Here is an 18,358-nt window from a genome sequence, read left to right as displayed (position 1 = left end):
ATCAATTGCCTCAAATATGGTATATTAAATATGAAAAGAAGAAGAAAAAAAAGTAAAGAAAGTGGGGAGATATTCAAAATAAGAAAGATATGTTGCAAATTTTTTGCCAGTGATTTTAACAATTCATATATAGCGTAACACGAATGGATGACCATTACAAACATGAGAGAGGATCTTTTACCTCACAAAAAATTATTATATATTATGCTCACACCTTATATATATTTGAATATTTTAGTATAGATTTACTCTATTTACATACTTTTATCTGTGGAAGACTACTTGGCTAATTTAGGCCACTGTTAAAATTTACCCCTTATTTGCCTTGATGTTTGAATTACACATACAATAATAATGATAAATAAAAAGAAAAAAGGAAAAAAAAAGAAAAAACAAAGAAATGTGAGAAAAAGAAAAAGGATTAAAAAAAAGAAAGAAGAAGAAGAAAAGAAAGGATAAATAAAACATACACAAAGAGAACGAAAGAGAATTCATTGTTACGTGGATGGTAATTGTGATAGATTTTTTGATGATTTTTACAATCTCAAAGGTCTTATTATCCTAAATATGTATAGAATTATATAGTCATTCTTCTACGTAATTGATAAATTTTTGCTTACATACATATTGTTAAACAAACAAACCAACAAACAAAAAAAAAGGAAAGAAGAATAATAATAATGATAATATTGAAAAAAAAAACTTACCCTATATTGACACTGTTAGCGGTTAGGCAATTACCATTAATTGAATTGAACATCTCTTGCACCTGAGAAAATAGGTTCTGTATATCGCTTCAGCAATGATCGCTTTTATTCAGCGTAATAACTTCCAACATATTTTAATAAAGTACGGGGCTCCTTTACGTACATATATACATATATACATACATACATATATATATATAATATATATATATAATATATATATATATATATATATAATTATTTCGAGAGACAAGGGAATATAAATAAATTATTCAGGTTTTGTTCGATATACTTCCGTTTATACTTTGTTGCGTTCAATTATAAAAATATTAATCATTGTACACTGAAAAAAAGAAAAAAAAACAACAAACAAACATATATGAAAGAGAGACTATTAACATCATGGTCCAACTATTACACATAGATTAATTAATGAGTATATAGATTTTAATTATATTATTTTCATTACTTGTCGCAAGTGAAGACTATAAATGTGATTTAAATCTCTTAATTCTTTTATTGCTCTATACAATTCTACAAATTGAACAACAACAAATCTCTATGGTGATTTATTGACTTATATACACACTCAACAATTATTACCTTTAATTATTGCAACAATTATTATTATTATTATTATTAATTATTATTATTATTATTAATTATTATAATTATTGTTTCTACGACTTGTGTTAAAAATTGTCTGAAATTATTTTTGATCGTCGTGCTATATGTATAATGGTATTCGTATATATGTAAAAGAAAATAGAGCGGGGAGTATTAAAAGGAGATCGTAAAAAAAAAAAAAAAGAAAAAATAGGAAAAGAAAAGAAAAGAAAAAAAAATAGAAAAATCAGATGGTTTCGCAACACTTTGGAAAATATAGAAATATTGAATTAAATATATCTCGAGTTCTCGTTTGTGAGAGATCCTCACGATTTCGATAAGAGAATATTATTGATATCGTTCGCAGATCGATATCAAATGATTTAGAAAACAAAAAAAGAAAAAAAGGAAATCGAAACACTAACGAAAGATCTCCGTTGATAATATAAAGTTTCCAGACATCGAGAGCATTTACAAAATAATAAGAAACAAAACAAAATTGAAAAATAAAAAAGGATAAAGATAAACGGGGTGGGGGGAGGAGTTGGAGGAGGAGGAAAAGGAAAGAAGATCGAACCGCTCTTAAAAAGAACTTCGTGATCATCCTGCAAACAGGATAATAAACGATGAAAAATTGTTACTACTTATCACGGAAATATGTTCCTCATTTTGAAAATTGTGCGTCACGCGCTATACACGTATATGTGTGTGTGCGTGTGTGTGTATGTATGTATGTATGTGCGTGCATGCATGTGTGCATATATGTGATACGTGTTACACGCGTGCATATATATATATTTTATATATATATATATATATATGCATATATAAAATATATACATGGAGGATATTAGAGAAGAAAAAGATGGAGAGAAAACAAAGACGAAAACGTCTATAGAAGAAATCTTATGCGAGAAAAGGAGAGAAAATGAAAAATGCAAAATGAAAGAGAAAACGAAAGGAAAAAAAGAAACAAAATACTAACGCGCTACGAGGATGCATGCGCACATACACACAACTTGCTGCATTATTAGAGTGTAGGGGGTAACATGACATTAAAAAAAAAAAATAAAAAATAAAAAAACAAAAAAAAATGAAAAAAAATAGCAAACGGAGATAGAAGAGAAAACATGAAAAAAAGAAGAAAAAAAAAGAAGAGAGAAAAATAATAACTGAATTCTCTTAGCCTACGGTTTAATCATAGTCTTCCTAGAACCCTAAGGAAAGCAAGACAAGAAAAGAAAAGGAAAAAAAAAGAGTTACGACTTTATATATATTAAATTATATATATATATATTAAATTATATATATATATATATTTTAATATATATATATATTAAATTATATATATAATATATATATATATATATATATATATATAATTTAATCAGTGGACACATTGTGTCAAGCAATTTTTGCTTACGTTATTGAGATTCGCAAAATATTGATGGTGAGGGGTGGGGGGGAGGAAACGCATATTTAATATAAAGATTTATTTTCAAATATCTCGCGCGCGCGTGTGTGTGTTTGTCTGTGTGAATAAAGAAAGGATGCTGGCATACACGCACACGCACATAATTATTTACGACGAAATCTCGATGATTATCATTCATTTATTACCATTCATATTTTTAACATATCTATATATTATAATTTAATCGTGTTAACATTATATACAGCGACAAATAGATACTATTAAACGACAAATTCATTCTGTCTGGTCGTATTGAGAGAAACAATCAAAATTGTTTTGTCGCTCGCGTTTATATTATTCTTATCGGAAGTCGTTAATTTTCTTTTATTTTTTTTTTCTCCCTCTCTAATTTTTCCAATACTTTTCTAATGAGCCTTTTCTTATCGAGATATTCGTCGTATAAAATGGACTCTTTTATTACACTGTTTTAACAATACAATTTATATACATACATACATATATATGTATCTATCTATCTTATCTATATATATATATATATATATATATATATATATATATATGTATATGTATATGTATATGTATATGTATATGTATATGTATATGTATATGTATATATACACACATATACATATTTGTTAAAAAAATCTATGGGTACCTTTAGTCTGATTGTTTGACTCGTCTCGTGTGTTTATATAATTAACGTTTTACAAGCAACTTTTTTCTTTATTTACGATGATCGATTCATATTGACTTTCACGTCATTACTACATTTTTTGATTCTCTGTTTCTCTTCTCTCTCTCTCTCTCTCTCTCTCTCTCTCTCTCTCTCTCTCTCTCTCTCTCTCTCTCTCTCTCTCTCTCTCTCTCTCTCTCTCTGTCTCTCTTTCTCTCTCTCTCTTTTTTCTCCCCCAAGCACATACATACACTTTTCTTATGTTTTTTTTTGTTTTGTTTTTCCTATTATTCTTTTTTTCTTTTTTTTTTTTTCACAAAAATTTGTGAGTTTCTTTCTAACTATGTTTTTTGTTTACTTTTTTTTTTTTTTTGTAAATCTTTAACACAATCTTATATATGCATACATATATAATATATATATAAATATAATATATATATATATATATATATATATATATATATATATATATTGCCTTTAATATTACATTGTAATTTTATTCTTATGACATATCGTGTTCTATATTGGCTGTTCGACGCTTTTTTAGCGTACTTATTTTTCAATACATTTATATTATTAATAATCAACCCCTCCTCCCCTCTTTCTCTCTCTTTCTCTTTCTATCTTTCTTCCTCTCTCCCTTTCTCTCTCTTTCTCTTTCTATCTTTCTTCCTCTCTCCCTTTCTCTTTCTCTTTCTCTCTCTCTTTCTCTTATGGTAAAGGATTATATTATTAATCGTGCTTAAGGGGCTTTATTTAGAGACCTAATTATTTCGATTTAATGTTATAGTATTTTTATTTATATGATTATTCATCGACGAACCATTTTTTTTTCTTTTTTGTTTATTTTTTGGCCTAGCATAAAGAAAGAAAAAAAATGAGTATTTATATTATTTATATATTATAGAGTTGTGTTCCATTTTCTTTTATTTTCTGTTTGTTTGTTTGTTTGTTTTATATTTTTCTTGACGAGGGTGTGTAACTATTTTAAAATAGATTGAAGAAAAAGTAATTCTAATGCAAATAACAAAAACAAAAACAAAAAAAAAAGACAAAAAAAGAGAAATGATCGTTTATTTTTGTTTTGAATTATACAATTTATTGCATTTTAGTTTCGTTCGTTCGGAATTCTTTCCTTTTTTATTTTTTTTTTTATTTATTTTTCTTTTTTTTTCCTTTTTTTCCCCTTCTTCCTTTTAAGGAATAACAGCGTTATCCTAATCCTTAATTTTTAATATTAATTTTTTTCTTCCTTTTTTCTGACTCGAATACTCAACGCGTATGAATGAAGTAACATATGAATAATGCTGCGCGTAAAAATCCTGTCATATTGTCTCTCGAAAAAGGAGAAGGAAGAAGAAGGAGGAGGAGGAGGAGGAGGAGGAGGAGGAGGAGGAACAAATGATTAATTGCCCGTAGAAAAACAAAATATATACAAGGGGGTAATAATTAGGTGTAATAAAGAATATTAATGATGATGATTATTATTATTATTAATATTATTATTATTATTATTATTATTATTATTATTATTATTATTATTATTATTATTAATATTATTAATATTATTAATATTATTTGTTTTTTGTCTTTTTTTTTTTATATTTTGGTTAAGTGCATTCCACATTATCCATATATTTACATCCTTTATTTAACGATAATGATTGAAGGAATTAAATTCTTTAGTGCCAAAACAATCGTAATCGGAGTATTTATATATATATATATATATATATATATACATATATATATATATGAAATTTATTTATTTATATATGTGTATATATATATCTATATATATATTATATATTACTTACGCCTTATTTTATTAATTATAGATTTATCTTTCTTACCGCTACTACTTCGTACGCGCCGTCGCGTATGGGATTATATATGGGGGTGATTCTTAGGAATAAAAAAAAAAAGAAAAAGAAAAAGCAGAAAGAAAAGAAAAAAGGAGAAATAATAGTAGTGTAGTAGTAGTAGTAGGAGGAGGAGGAAGAGGAGGAAAAGGAGGTGGAGGAGAAGGAATATATATATATATATTTATATATACATATATTTATATGTATATATATAAAACTAAGAAAAAGAAAGGAAAAACACTCAGAATTACGGTATAATTCTTGTTTAGTCAGTTGAAGTACAAATATTTAATGTATTTTGTCATTAGATGATAAGTATAATGAGAGTCTTATTATAAATGGCATGAAAAATGTTATGTTGTTCCATTCCTCAAGAGCACTGGCTTTATTTATATACATTAGTCATTTGATGTAATAATACTTAACACGGGTTTTTTGGTGAAGGCGATAGATGCGAGGTAGGGGAGATAGAGGGGTGAGGAAAATGAATAAATAAATAAATAAATAAATAATAAATATATACTTGCCGACAAGGAAAGCGCGCGCTCGCGCGCGAACATACACACACATACATTATACATACACGTCCATATTAGCGAGCTCGGAACTTTTATACGCGATACACGTACACGTACACATACACGCAGGACATACCACATCTATCTATCTATCTATCTATCTATCTATCTATCTAATCTATCTAATCTATCTAATATATTTATTTTTGATGACACGTTCCTTTTTCGGAGGTACTTTATTTACATATCAAATTAAACTAAACGATGCGTAGACAAATGCATTATATACATAGACACATGCATGCATGCAACGCATACATAAATACATAATATAATACGTACATGTATACATTTATATACACATAATATAACATAAAATATATACATATATACATACATACATACATACATACATACATACATATATACATACATACATATATACATGCATACATACATACACACGCACGCACGCAACAGTTGCATTCCATTGGTATGCCGAACTGTGAAGTTGTATTTTAGTATACCTTTGAAGTTCCATGATCTCTGTATTCCCCCAATTAATTTTTAGATTGCGATTTTAACGATGATCGACGAATAAAAAGGGCCTTTGACGTTGCCGCTTATAGGTAACGTTTTATGAGGATCTAAAACATGGTTTAATGTTTGTTCAACCAAAAAAAAAGCAAAAAAAAAAAAATTTAAAGAAAAAATATATATATAAATAAAAAAGGAAAAAAAAACGCGAAAAAAACGAAAAAAAAAAATATATATATATATATAAGAAAAAGAACTGTTTTTTCCGAGTGCTCGCTATTGAGCAATCGTAAAGTTATGTTGCATAAACTATCTATCTATATCTCTATATATATATATATATATATATATATATATATATATATATATATATATAGTCAGGTTTCTTGCTTTTTTTCTTTTTTTTTTTATCTTTTTTTTCTTCCTTTTCCCCCGTTTATATGTTTGTTTTTTTCTTTTTTTTTTTTTTTTTTTTATATAAATTTCCATCGGTACCGTAAGATTTAGCTGAGAATGGGGAGATGATGAAGAGGAGAAAAAAGATTCAAAAAAAAAAAAAAAAAAAAAAGAAAAAAAAAGGAAAAAAAAAAGAAAAAAAGAGAAAAAGGAGAAAATTTTGTGAATTTTTTTACCAGCGTTTAAATGTTGTACACTCTCAGCAGGCAGAAGGTATAATTGAAAAAAAATGTTCTATATGATATACAATATTACATTTATGTAAATGATGGGATGCTGCACAACAGCGAGCAAAACGTTTATTTTTAATAATTCGATATACATACAGATACCACACATGGTCCGTGTATTTACTGGGGAAAGAAAAAAAAACAAAAAAAAAACATAATAATAACAGAAAACTTTTGAGAGAATTGTAATAATAATAATAATAATACACACTCCGACAGATTCACTGTGCGTAAACCATGTTTTCCTGAAACCTCCATTGGTGTTTTACTAGGATGAAATATTTCATGAGGCGAAGTGTTTTTAAATGTTCCAAACATCATCTTGTACTTCAAAATGTTAAGCTGTATAAGAATAGTACAACTTGAGAAAAAAAAGGTAAATTGTAAAGCAATATGGAGAGAGAGCGTGTATATCAATATATTTTTTATATGCTAATGAGACGCCAAGGAACATGGGTCACGTTATTATAATCTAATGTATTATTTAGACACATAATGTCTCTGACTATATATGAAATATCGGTTGCCTGAGATAACTACTCAGCCTTTATACACTCATTACTACAAACTTGCTTTTTCCCCCGAATGTATTTCGCTGCGCTTCTCTATCGATTTAATGATTTTTCATAGTCATTAATCGTTTGTCATTATCATTATCACATTATCATGAACATTATCATTATTATATTATTACTATTATTATTAATATTACTATTCTTATTCTTATTCTTATTACTATTATTCTTATTCTTATTCTTATTGTTATTGTTATTATTATTATTATTATTATTATTATTATTATTATTATTATTATTATTATTATTATTATTATTATTTTTATTATTATTATTATTATTATTATTATTATTGTACGTACCGACCCCCCTTTATTTCCTCCAAAGTTTGTCAACGCTAGTCTACGAATATCGATAATTGAAGTCTCTAATTTTTGTTTAATGGCTATCGGCTTTTTTCTACCTTGTACCTAGGAAATTTTAGTTTCTTTTTTATATGAAATATAAACAAATTTATGGTATTATACGTATACACATCTATATACACTTTTACAAACAAAAAAAAAATATTTTAATCTACATAATTAAAGATATGAAATATTTGCTACTTATATATTTGTCAAATGTATTATTAGATTGGAAATATTTTACTATAGGATGGACAAAATTAGACTTAAAATATGTAAATGTTCTCTGTTAATCATACATTGTTTCTCATCATATCAGCTCAATTTGCCATTACCTGTCAATTTATACGTGCTATCCTATATTAAGATATTCTCAAACGATATTACTATGCAGTTCTTTAAAAAAAAAAAAATAAAAAAAAACATGTAGAGAAACATACATTCTTATCTGCGCATAGGCTGCAATGCAATAATAATATATTGTGATGCTCACAAAGCACATAACACAATTTACCAAAATTGTAATGTTTAAATATTTCATGTGATTTTGGAAAATGTTATATCTTTTATTTCCTGCCAATTGTTTAATTTGTAACGTTGTTCTTTGTTCTTTTTCAATAAAGTAAGTAAACTGACCAAACTGATATTTTCATTATAACTTTGCAGATGTAATTGATCAATTAGATATTTCTTAAAATTTCATATAGAAAATATTAAAAATAAGTATTAACTTCGTGCTCGTGTTTATTAAGCTGAATTAAGATTTGTTTTAAACATTTATTAAATTCCTACGTATTACATAAGTAATATACATAATTTATAATAATTACACTTAATCTCCACAAGTTATAAATAATTAATCAGAATCTGACTCCCGCCTGTATTGTTGTTTTTGTAATTCATCTTGTAGTTCTAAAACATGTTCTATTGGTTTTGGTTTACCGTCGTCTCCAATTCTACAAGGTCGTACTACGCCTCCTCTAATGAAAATAAATGAATCAAATATTATTAATAAATAATATATCAGATTATCACTATGATTTATTTTTAGTTTGATCTATTAAAAAAGAAAGCAAAAAAGAAAAGGCAAACCTCGTTAATTGATCTACAAGATTTACAAGTTGTAATGCTTCATATTCCTTTTGTTCTTCAGTCATACCTTCTAAAAGATTTGGTTTGATCTTTTCATAACAACCAGTTACTGGATTTATCCTTGAAATTATAATAATATTACGTTAAAAAAAATATAATAAAATTGATATATCAAATAATTCATAATACATACTGCTCTTTGTATTTTAAATATTCTTCGGTATCGCTATCTTCTGATTCAGAATATGATATCTTTTCTTGATTACGACCTAATAATCCCTTATTTGCGAACATCCCTGCTGCATTCCCATATCCAGTGTACTTTACCATACGGCTAACTGAACAATTAATATTTTATTAATATTATATTTCATCAAATAACATATAAATAGATAATTGAAAAAAAAAAAAATATTTAAAGTATATGATCTAATTTCATTTAATAAATCATTAAATAAACATATACCATTTTCCTTGCAAAGTATAAAGAGAAATTCAGCAACGATATCTCGCAACTTGGTAATTGGAGAAGTTAAAAGTTTACATAATTTTGCTTTTAAAGTTGTACCCTCTTCTGGACGTTTCATTACATCTTTCAATGGCGGTAAAACCTAATGAATGTGTATAATTATTATTTTATTAATAGAAAAAATTAATCCTTATATCATCTCACAGAACAGTTTCAATTTAATATTATAATATTACCTGTAATCTTATATATTTTCGAATAGATGTGTCTGCTTTTATGAGTCTAATAAGAACAGTGACGACTGGAGAGATATTTTCTAATAAATTTTCTGTATAATTTAATCTCTGATCTAAAAATTCCAATATAATAGATACCGTTGTAACATCAGTATTCTGATATATAGTATTGTTTTCATTGTTTTCGTTGGACTGCATCATTTGTATATAATTGTTCAGTGGTACAGTAGTTAATAAATTTATAACATTGCTAAAAATAATATAATAAAAATAATATAGTGAATGATTTAAAAAAAATCTTTTCTATAAAAGCAATATTTTTTTAATGTCTAATAAGTTTTACCTTACGAGATCGTTATACTGCGACCAATTTTTATTATATAAAAATTTATATAAACATGTTGTTAATTTTTGATTTTTTTCTTGTTCTTCTATCACAGTGTCCTCAGAATGTATATATAAGTTAAATAAAACTTTTAAAATATCACAAATTAACATTACATCATCATTCTAAAATGAAAATATAAATATTATTTATTATAAATAATATATAACACATATGTAACACACATAACGTAGACTTATACCTTGATAGAAAATGACATAGATACATTAGATTTATGTTGTTCCAATAATTCATCTAATATATTAAGTAAATATGAATCTCCATTTAATTCTTTCACAGTATTTCTTGTAGTTGTATTTAACGCAGTAATTATAAATAACATTTTAATGTCAAACAATTTCATTTCATAGGACGAATTGGCAGTATATTTATTAATGCGATTAATCAGATTTTCTAAACAATTTTTTTCTCTTACTAATTCTCGCACTTTAAAACTATGATATAATAAGTTACATAGTACTTTCGCAGATTCTACAGAAACTGAAAAAATAATAAATAAATAAATTAATATAAATCTTTATTGTATATCACAGATATAATAATTACCATTCGTAGATGGGATCTGTTGTTCATTTTTCTTACAATCAAGTTCTGCTAATCGTAATAATAACGTTACCATCTCTGCAGTAACAATTTTATCTAAATCAGTTTTGTCTCGGCTATATATGGTAAAAAAATAAAAAAAAATGTAAATCATATTTTTTTTTTGGTCTATTTCTAATTATAATAATCATAATGAATAAAGTTTATTCATATGGAAATTATATTAATATAATTATTAAGAATTACCTACCTAAGTATACGTAATGCAGCTAAACAATTAAGATGCATAGATGCGTACTCAGATTTAGATAGATATTGATATAATTTCTCCCAGATTTGTTCTCTTAATTGACTATTGCATATTCTTTCAATTTTGGTTTTGTCCTCATACTATAGATAAAATAAATCATATATAAAAATAAATTATATTATATATGAAGAATTTAAAAGAAAATTTGTGCAAAAAATACATATCTTTTTACTGCAAATATATTAGCTCTATTATGTATATATGAATTACTCAAAAATATAAATATAAAACACATACAAACAATCAAACAAAGTGAAACTTATTAAACAAAAGTACCTTTTATTTCTTAACCTTTGCGTCCTTAGCAAAAATAATAAAATAATCTTACAAAATTGTATGTTTACTATTTAAAAAAATATAATAAATTAAAAGGTCGTCATATATATATAATGTGTCAAACAAACTTACATTTTTGATAAATACTTGAAGAGTATCTTTAGAAAATTCTTCGTATGTTCCAGAAATTAGTTTTCGCGCTAAATCATCCATAGTAATTGAATGATTCGATTCTTTTACTGGTTTTCGTTACCAGTTTCGTTTATTTCTTTATATGTTTATCTATTTTAATATAATTATACATATATTATGTTTACATCAGCAGTCATCATTTTTATTTCATTCAAATACATTTCATTTCAATTTAATAAAATTAATTTACATTTATTATTTTTCTTCGAGTATGATGTTTATTATCGTTTTCGTTTTTAATTCAATTTATTCTCATTAAAAGATTTTCTATTAATTAAATTTAAAACTGTATTTCACACTATTTGACAAAACAACCTAACCTAAAATATATAAGATATAATACTATAAAAACTTCCTGAAACTGACAGACATCGAATAAAGAATGATTAGATTAGCACACAAGTATATGTACCTAAATTCAAAGTAGAAAAGTATATCATAGAAACTATCTATTCTATGAACTTCTTTTCAACGTTATGACAATAATGACCAATCAGAATATTCCTTAGGATTCTTAAGGAAAAAGCGCGAAATCACGTGCAGAGAAAAGTACAAAGAAAAAAAAACAGAGTGTCCATTGAAATACAGATTTCTTTTATTAATTTTTGCATTTATTAATCTATAGGTTATTATAAAATAGTTGTTATTATGTATGTTTTACAATATATTTAATGTCCAAACAAATTTTTATTTAGTTCACGCGTATAAAAGAATTTGTATCCAAGGTTAGTCCTTTTAAATTTTATTATTATTTCATTGACATATTTGATATTAGATATTGGATGAAAAACAAGGTATATTAATGAACAATAAGATATTAAATATTTAAAAAGAATACAAAATTTAGTGGCATACAATATGAATCATAAATATTTGTACAAGAGACGTAAATGGTGTGAAATCAATGCTGGTGTGTTTCATGCAATTAAAAAACCAAAACCACCTAAGCTAAAAGTTAATAAAGAATCACGTAAAGAAATATCTAAGGACGTTGTTAAATCTATAAATAGTAAACAGAATAGTAAACAGAATGATCTTGAATTTTCTAATGTAAAAGAGATAGATCAAATAAATACCAATAAGGATATGATTATTGAAAAAACAATTCTGCAAGTTGATTCCAATAAACGACTTTTGAAAACAAATGTTTCTAATTCAATAATTCAACAACCTAATTTACCTAATGCAATAGTAAATCCAAATGTTAAATTGAAGGAATTGAATGGTCAGATTGGACGTAACGAATCAAAAAATTGCTTACATAAAAGTTCATGTAAATCATCAAAATCTATGGATTTATTTTTTGACGATGCTACCGATTTGAATGTAGATAAACCAGAGTTTGAAGTTATAATAAAGAAAAGCAAAATAGATGATATTTTAAAGGTATTGGAGGATGATTGGGCAGATGACGAATATGATACAATGGAGACATTAATTACTAATAACATGAAAAATAATGTTTCTCCATTAAAATCTATTATTACACCGAGCAATTTAGAAATACCTTCATCAAATGAACTTAGCAAAATGATATCAATGAATATTAAAGATACACCATCTATTACAAATAATAAAAATTCTTCTTCTACTATACAAAATCTTGATGACATGACAGAAGTTGAAAAAGAAAATAAAGAAAAATATTATCCTATATTTAATAAAGGATATTCTATGAAGAATGCGTATGTATAATGTGAATTTACATAATTATATATCCTCTTAGGATTTTTACAATTAAAATTTATAATGTTTATAGAGAAAGTGACGTTACAAAGCTTACACATGGAACAAAAAAATCAACAAAATGGCAATTATCAGCAAAAGGTAGTGGCAATGAAAATCAATATCAATTAGATGCAGGTCAAAAGAATTTTGGTGCGACGCAATGTTCAGAATGTGGTATTGTTTATCAATTGGGTGATCCTGAGGATGAAAATGCTCATTTGAATTATCATAATAGCGTGAAAACTTTAAAATTCCAAGTAAGTAATTGAACAGTCGAAATAATATAATAAAAATGTGTTTTAATTTTTTTTTTTTATATAACATATATCATTTACATTCATATTATATGTAATAGGGTTGGAAAAATGAAAGAGTCGTTATAGATGATCCTTTAACATCAAGTAAAATAATTTTAATTGAACCAAATGATTCTAAACAATGTTGGAAAAAAGTATCAGAAATTTTAACTGTTGTAGATAGAGATTTAGGACTAGCTGACTCATCTCTTTCAAACTATACTGATAAAAAGGTAAATAAATATTGTTATTTGTTTCTTTGAGAATGAATCAGGATATAGATAAATAAATCTACATTTTCTTTAGGTATATTTATACATTAAAGAAAAGAATATATTAGGCGTACTCGTAGCAGAATACATAGAAATAGCACATAGGATGATACCAGACTTAATTGATTTGAATTGTTGTACTGCTGAAAGTACACCAGCTAAGTGTGGTATAAATGTTGTATGGACAGTAATGAGTCATCGCAGACAAGGCATAGCCACTAAACTTGTAGATATTCTCAGGTATATAGATGTTATTCCATATATATATATATATATATATATATATATATATATATATATATATATATATTATTTATAATTTATTTCTAAGTTTCAATACTATCACAGCAAAATTTGGGATATTCCTTACAAAGAACTTATTGTTTAATATTATTTAGAAAGTGAAAGTTACAGAGTTTATCATTATTATCTAAAATCCATGCATTCTTAAACTCTACTCTTCAAAAATATTAGAAAGAAGATGAATCAATATCTTTCATTTGTAGAATTAGAATTGGTATTTATAAAATCATTGTTCAATATTTCAGATCCAAATTTTTCTATGGATACATAATGTCCTTAGAAGATATTGCATTCTCTGTTCCAACTCCAAGTGGAAAGATATTTGCCGAGAAATATACTAAGACGAAAAGTTTTAAAGTTTATAGTTAATTTTGTTTTTACTTTTATCTCTTTCTGGACGAGTATATAAAACATGAAAATTTCCAAATTGTATCGATGATTAGATTCGTTTATTTATTTTCCATCGATCAAATTGAGTAGTATATTATAGTAAATGATACTTGATTTTTCTAAAAATGTGTACCGTTACTCTCAAATAAACTTATCAGTATTTTAAAAGAGGTTTATCAAGTTATTAATAATATTTAAATCTTTATAATAATTAACTTTGACAACAAGTTTATTTATACCATAATTCAATATATGCAATACATCACATACAACTAATAATATACGTAGGGTTTATATTGGTAAATTTTTACTTTGTCAAAGGATTTGTTTTATATAGGATATATAGAAAAATTAAATTACATTTATTTTTAGAAAATGTTTATATAAAAAAATTACAACTATATGTATAAAAATATAGTTAGTTTAAATAGATTATATTCTCTTTCCCCCCACCCCCCAATCCATGTGTTGATATGTACAAACAATTAACTAAATGATATGTACAAGCAATTAACTAAATGATATGTACAAGTAATTAACTAAATGAAAACATTGCACAAATTCTACAATTTAAGTGAAATGCATTACTTAAAGAACTGATTAATTTGTACAAGATATTTTACATGGGATGGAAAAAAGGTGGAGAAAAGAAATAAAATTAAAATGACAAAAAAAAAGAAAAGAATAACTATATGTAGACTCTGTTGATTAATGGTAAAATTTACCATTTTCCACCCCACTTATTTTGTCTACTGTAGCCAGACTTATAGCCTTGCCCATTCGAACGATTTGCTCGTTCTTCCGCCCGTTTCATTTTCCAGGCATCGTATCTTTCGGCCATACTATATAACTCATCTGGCACCATCTAATAAAGATTTTAGCACATTATTAAACTTTTTATAATACAGGAGGATTTAAAAAAAAAAAACTTTAAATGCACAGAACTATATTTACAACTATAATAATTTTATAAATTTTAATATTACTATTATTACTTACTTGATTAGCCTCTTCTAAAATACTGATAAGTTCTTTGGAATGTGACCAGTCATTTTTGGTCATTAACGTTATACTTTCGCCGGTTTTACCAGCGCGACCTGTACGTCCAACTCGATGGACATATTCTTCTATATCACGTGGAAAATCATAATTGAAGACATGCCTATAAACACACACACGCATATATATATATATAAAAGAAATCTTAGAAAAATATGTTAGAAAAAGTGGAAGAATAAATAATAAAACATACGTTATATCCTCGATGTCAATACCTCGGCTAACAACGTCTGTTGCAAGAAGAATTCGTACCGAGCCATTTTTTAAATCTTCTATGGCTTGTTCTCTATCTTCTTGATCTCTTCCACCATGAATACTTTCATTTTTAACATACGAGAGAGATAGGTCGCTCGATACATCGTCTACTCTTGCTTTTTTAGAAAAAAAAGCAATAATCTTGTCTTCGGGATCCATATTGCGAATAAATTCATAAAACTGATGTAAAAAAAAAATATATATATATATATATATAGATTAATATTCTCCCGTAAAATCAATTATATTATTTATTAAGTATAATGAGATCAATATATAAAATAATTAATTTAGAAGAAAAAACATTGATTATACAATAACTTACCACAGCAAATTTATCTTCCTCGTCGATTATATGAATATGTTGTTTTACTGTATGTACAGCTGATAAATTTAATGATCCAACAAATACTTGAATTGGATCTTTCATATATGATCGAGCTAAGCGTCTAACACCTGGTGGCCATGTAGCACTATTTTAAAAATTAAAAAAATATAATTTTATATATATATATATATATATATGTACGATACGAATATGTATATTAAATACCTTGTCATTATAGTTTGTCTATCGGATCTCACATCAAATAAACTTTTCCTTATTTGAGGTTCGAACCCCATATCCAGCATACGGTCTGCTTCATCTAGTACAAGATATGTAACAGATCTTACATCTATAGCTCGTGCTAATACAAGATCATTTAATCTTCCCGGTGTAGCTATGACTATTTGTACACCTTCTGTTACTATATCTATTTGATCTTGTCGATTACCGCCACCGTACAGACAAACACTAAAATAATGTCAGCATTTTTAAGCAGTTGTTAATCAAATGTATATATATATATATATATATATATATATAATTAAATATGGAAATTAAAAAAACTTATTTACATATAATTACTTACGCTTTAATATTACGATACGAATATTTTCCTACTTCTTTTTCTATTTGTAATGCTAATTCTCTAGTTGGTGCCAAAATCAGAACATTAGGACCAACTCTTTCATTAAAAGGAGTCCTTTGACCATCAATGTGAATTAATGCAGGCAAAAGAAATGCTAATGTTTTGCCTAATAATAATAATAACAACAATAAAAATATTAAACAATAAAAATTATATAATAATTAAATGCTTATAATTACAATAAAACAATATAAATATATAGTACAAACCTGTTCCAGTCTGTGCTATACCAATCATATCTTTGCCGCTAAGTAGAATTGGCCATCCTTGACGCTGTATAGGACTTGGATTTGTAAAGCCTTGTTTTTTTATTTCTTCAAGAACTTGCGGATAATTCTATAATTGTATATATATATATATATTTCTTTTTTTCATACCATAACTTTTCAATTTTATACTTGCATAGAAAGTTTGTTGTAATGTATTGTACTTACATGGAAAGCTTGTTCAAATGTTTCAATAGGATTAGGAATGCAACATATGTCAACATTACTTTCTTCATCGTCAAACACATGTTGAACTTCAATATTATTATTTTGTGCTCTTATTTCTGCTACACGTTCAGCAGGCATATGAGTAATAACAGGATCCTCTTGATAAAAGTTCTTATATATAGGTGGATAAGTAAATGGTTCATCATGCTGTTTAAAATATTAATTTAAATTATTATTCGTTCCGTTTACGAATATATTTATAATTTAAAAACTTGAAATAAAATTTACACTTTTGTTAATTCGATTCAAATTGAATTTCGTTCCCTTTTTTTGCTCAGTTTTCACAGGTTGCGGAGTATCTTTTAATAATTCATCAATTAATTCTTTAGCTTTACTTTGTGCTGCCGGAGATCCGATTAAAGTAACTGTACTAACACCACATGTAGTAGATTGATTTATCTACATGTAAAAAATTATACAAAATATATTTAATTATATATTTAATTTCATAATCTCTTTTAAATATTCAAATATTCCCCTTCATTGAATCTCTTTTAATATCAGTGTTACACTTACATGAATCCTTGTTTTACTTTTCTCTTGCAATTCTTTTATATTGCAACCACACTTGCCTATAAGTTTACCTACTTTCTTTGAATCTATATTTATAATTAGATCATTTGATTTTGCTTGTTGTGAACCATTTTTGGAACTTCTAAAATTATTAAATCTAGTCTTTGTACTATAATTTTTCTTTCTGGTTACTTGTACAGTTTCTTGTTCATCAAATGGATATTCAAATTCTTGATCACTATTCCATCCTTCATTCATTCTTAAATACAAATAAAAAACAATTACACTAAACTCAATGCAATAATTTTGATTTATCATATAAATAAACAAAGAAAAAAAATATAAGAAATATATAAATTTACATATATATATAAGAATATAAAATATCCTTACTGTAATTCTGCCATTGTAAATATTATATTATATTACACGTTAATAAAATATGGAACTTTTCCTTTCAATTAAAATCACGTTGCGATGTATAAAATTTCAAAAGTAAATAATTAATTCTGAATGTTTAGACGCTTTTCTAAAAAGAAAAACAAAAATAACAAACGTTTATAATAATATTAAATGAAATAAAATAACATATAATTACCAC

At 25.7% G+C, this 18,358-nt stretch overlaps 4 protein-coding genes across 7 annotated transcripts in view; 2 read left to right on the top strand and 2 right to left on the bottom strand.

Annotated features, from left to right (window-relative positions):
- The window catches only part of LOC118442409 (protein meiotic P26), a 14,533-nt gene extending 7,864 nt beyond the window's left edge, over window positions 1–6,669 (top strand). Inside the window, exon 10 of the transcript XR_014983552.1 lies at window positions 5,260–6,669. The gene's annotated coding sequence lies outside the window, so the exon portion shown is untranslated. The remainder of the gene's footprint in view (window positions 1–5,259) is intronic.
- A 2,072-nt stretch (window positions 6,670–8,741) lies between these two features.
- ric8a (ric8 guanine nucleotide exchange factor A) lies at window positions 8,742–11,833 on the bottom strand. 3 transcript variants are annotated; one of them, XM_085663826.1, is made up of 11 exons: window positions 11,414–11,833; window positions 11,282–11,348; window positions 10,946–11,085; window positions 10,699–10,811; window positions 10,334–10,632; window positions 10,090–10,256; window positions 9,747–9,996; window positions 9,508–9,652; window positions 9,235–9,379; window positions 9,042–9,161; window positions 8,742–8,929 (listed from the first exon to the last, which is right to left on the bottom strand). In XM_085663826.1, the coding sequence occupies exons 3-11, from the start codon at window positions 10,981–10,983 to the stop codon at window positions 8,806–8,808; spliced, it is 1,401 nt and encodes a 466-aa protein (XP_085519952.1). In that variant the 5' UTR covers window positions 10,984–11,085; window positions 11,282–11,348; window positions 11,414–11,833; the 3' UTR covers window positions 8,742–8,805. The 3 variants fall into 3 exon arrangements, with proteins under 3 accessions (XP_085519952.1, XP_085519953.1, XP_085519951.1); XM_085663827.1 differs by having other exon boundaries at window positions 11,282–11,305; XM_085663825.1 differs by lacking the exon at window positions 11,282–11,348 and having other exon boundaries at window positions 11,414–11,563; window positions 11,664–11,833.
- Window positions 11,834–11,997: 164 nt separating this feature from the next.
- eco (Establishment of cohesion) lies at window positions 11,998–17,482 on the top strand. 2 transcript variants are annotated; one of them, XM_085663984.1, is made up of 6 exons: window positions 11,998–13,158; window positions 13,233–13,458; window positions 13,557–13,602; window positions 13,678–13,730; window positions 13,804–14,009; window positions 14,318–17,482. In XM_085663984.1, exons 1-6 carry the CDS (start codon window positions 12,332–12,334, stop codon window positions 14,439–14,441), a joined length of 1,482 nt encoding a protein of 493 aa, XP_085520110.1. In that variant the 5' UTR covers window positions 11,998–12,331; the 3' UTR covers window positions 14,442–17,482. The 2 variants fall into 2 exon arrangements, with proteins under 2 accessions (XP_085520110.1, XP_085520109.1); XM_085663983.1 differs by having other exon boundaries at window positions 13,557–13,730.
- On the bottom strand, window positions 15,050–18,286 carry LOC118442749 (putative ATP-dependent RNA helicase DDX43). The gene is made up of 11 exons (XM_085663982.1): window positions 18,151–18,286; window positions 17,761–18,016; window positions 17,473–17,643; window positions 17,185–17,391; window positions 16,960–17,086; window positions 16,691–16,856; window positions 16,330–16,572; window positions 16,102–16,249; window positions 15,715–15,956; window positions 15,462–15,624; window positions 15,050–15,327 (listed from the first exon to the last, which is right to left on the bottom strand). Exons 1-11 carry the CDS (start codon window positions 18,162–18,164, stop codon window positions 15,184–15,186), a joined length of 1,881 nt encoding a protein of 626 aa, XP_085520108.1. The 5' UTR covers window positions 18,165–18,286; the 3' UTR covers window positions 15,050–15,183.
- Between the last annotated feature and the right edge of the window lie 72 nt (window positions 18,287–18,358).

The sequence above is a fragment of the Vespa mandarinia genome, chromosome 24, assembly GCF_050613455.1.
Source record: "Vespa mandarinia isolate Hongniang chromosome 24, ASM5061345v1, whole genome shotgun sequence".
In the NCBI taxonomy this organism is placed as follows: domain Eukaryota; kingdom Metazoa; phylum Arthropoda; class Insecta; order Hymenoptera; family Vespidae; genus Vespa; species Vespa mandarinia.
This window is presented reverse-complemented; position numbering and strand designations above follow the sequence as displayed.

Coding starts and splice junctions, on each gene's coding strand:
- eco (XM_085663983.1), top strand. CDS start 12,332: ATGAATCATAAATATTTGTACAAGAGACGTAAATGGTGTGAAATCAAT. Junction 13,459..13,556: donor TGAAAACTTTAAAATTCCAA/GTAAGTAATTGA, acceptor TATATGTAATAG/GGTTGGAAAAATGAAAGAGT. Junction 13,731..13,803: donor CAAACTATACTGATAAAAAG/GTAAATAAATAT, acceptor CATTTTCTTTAG/GTATATTTATACATTAAAGA.
- LOC118442749 (XM_085663982.1), bottom strand. Junction 16,250..16,329: donor AGACAAACTATAATGACAAG/GTATTTAATATA, acceptor TTTTTAAAATAG/TGCTACATGGCCACCAGGTG. Junction 15,328..15,461: donor TTTTAGAAGAGGCTAATCAA/GTAAGTAATAAT, acceptor AATCTTTATTAG/ATGGTGCCAGATGAGTTATA.
- ric8a (XM_085663825.1), bottom strand. CDS start 11,494: ATGGATGATTTAGCGCGAAAACTAATTTCTGGAACATACGAAGAATTT. Junction 10,633..10,698: donor ACAGATCCCATCTACGAATG/GTAATTATTATA, acceptor TTATTTTTTCAG/TTTCTGTAGAATCTGCGAAA. Junction 9,162..9,234: donor TATTTAAAATACAAAGAGCA/GTATGTATTATG, acceptor TATAATTTCAAG/GATAAATCCAGTAACTGGTT.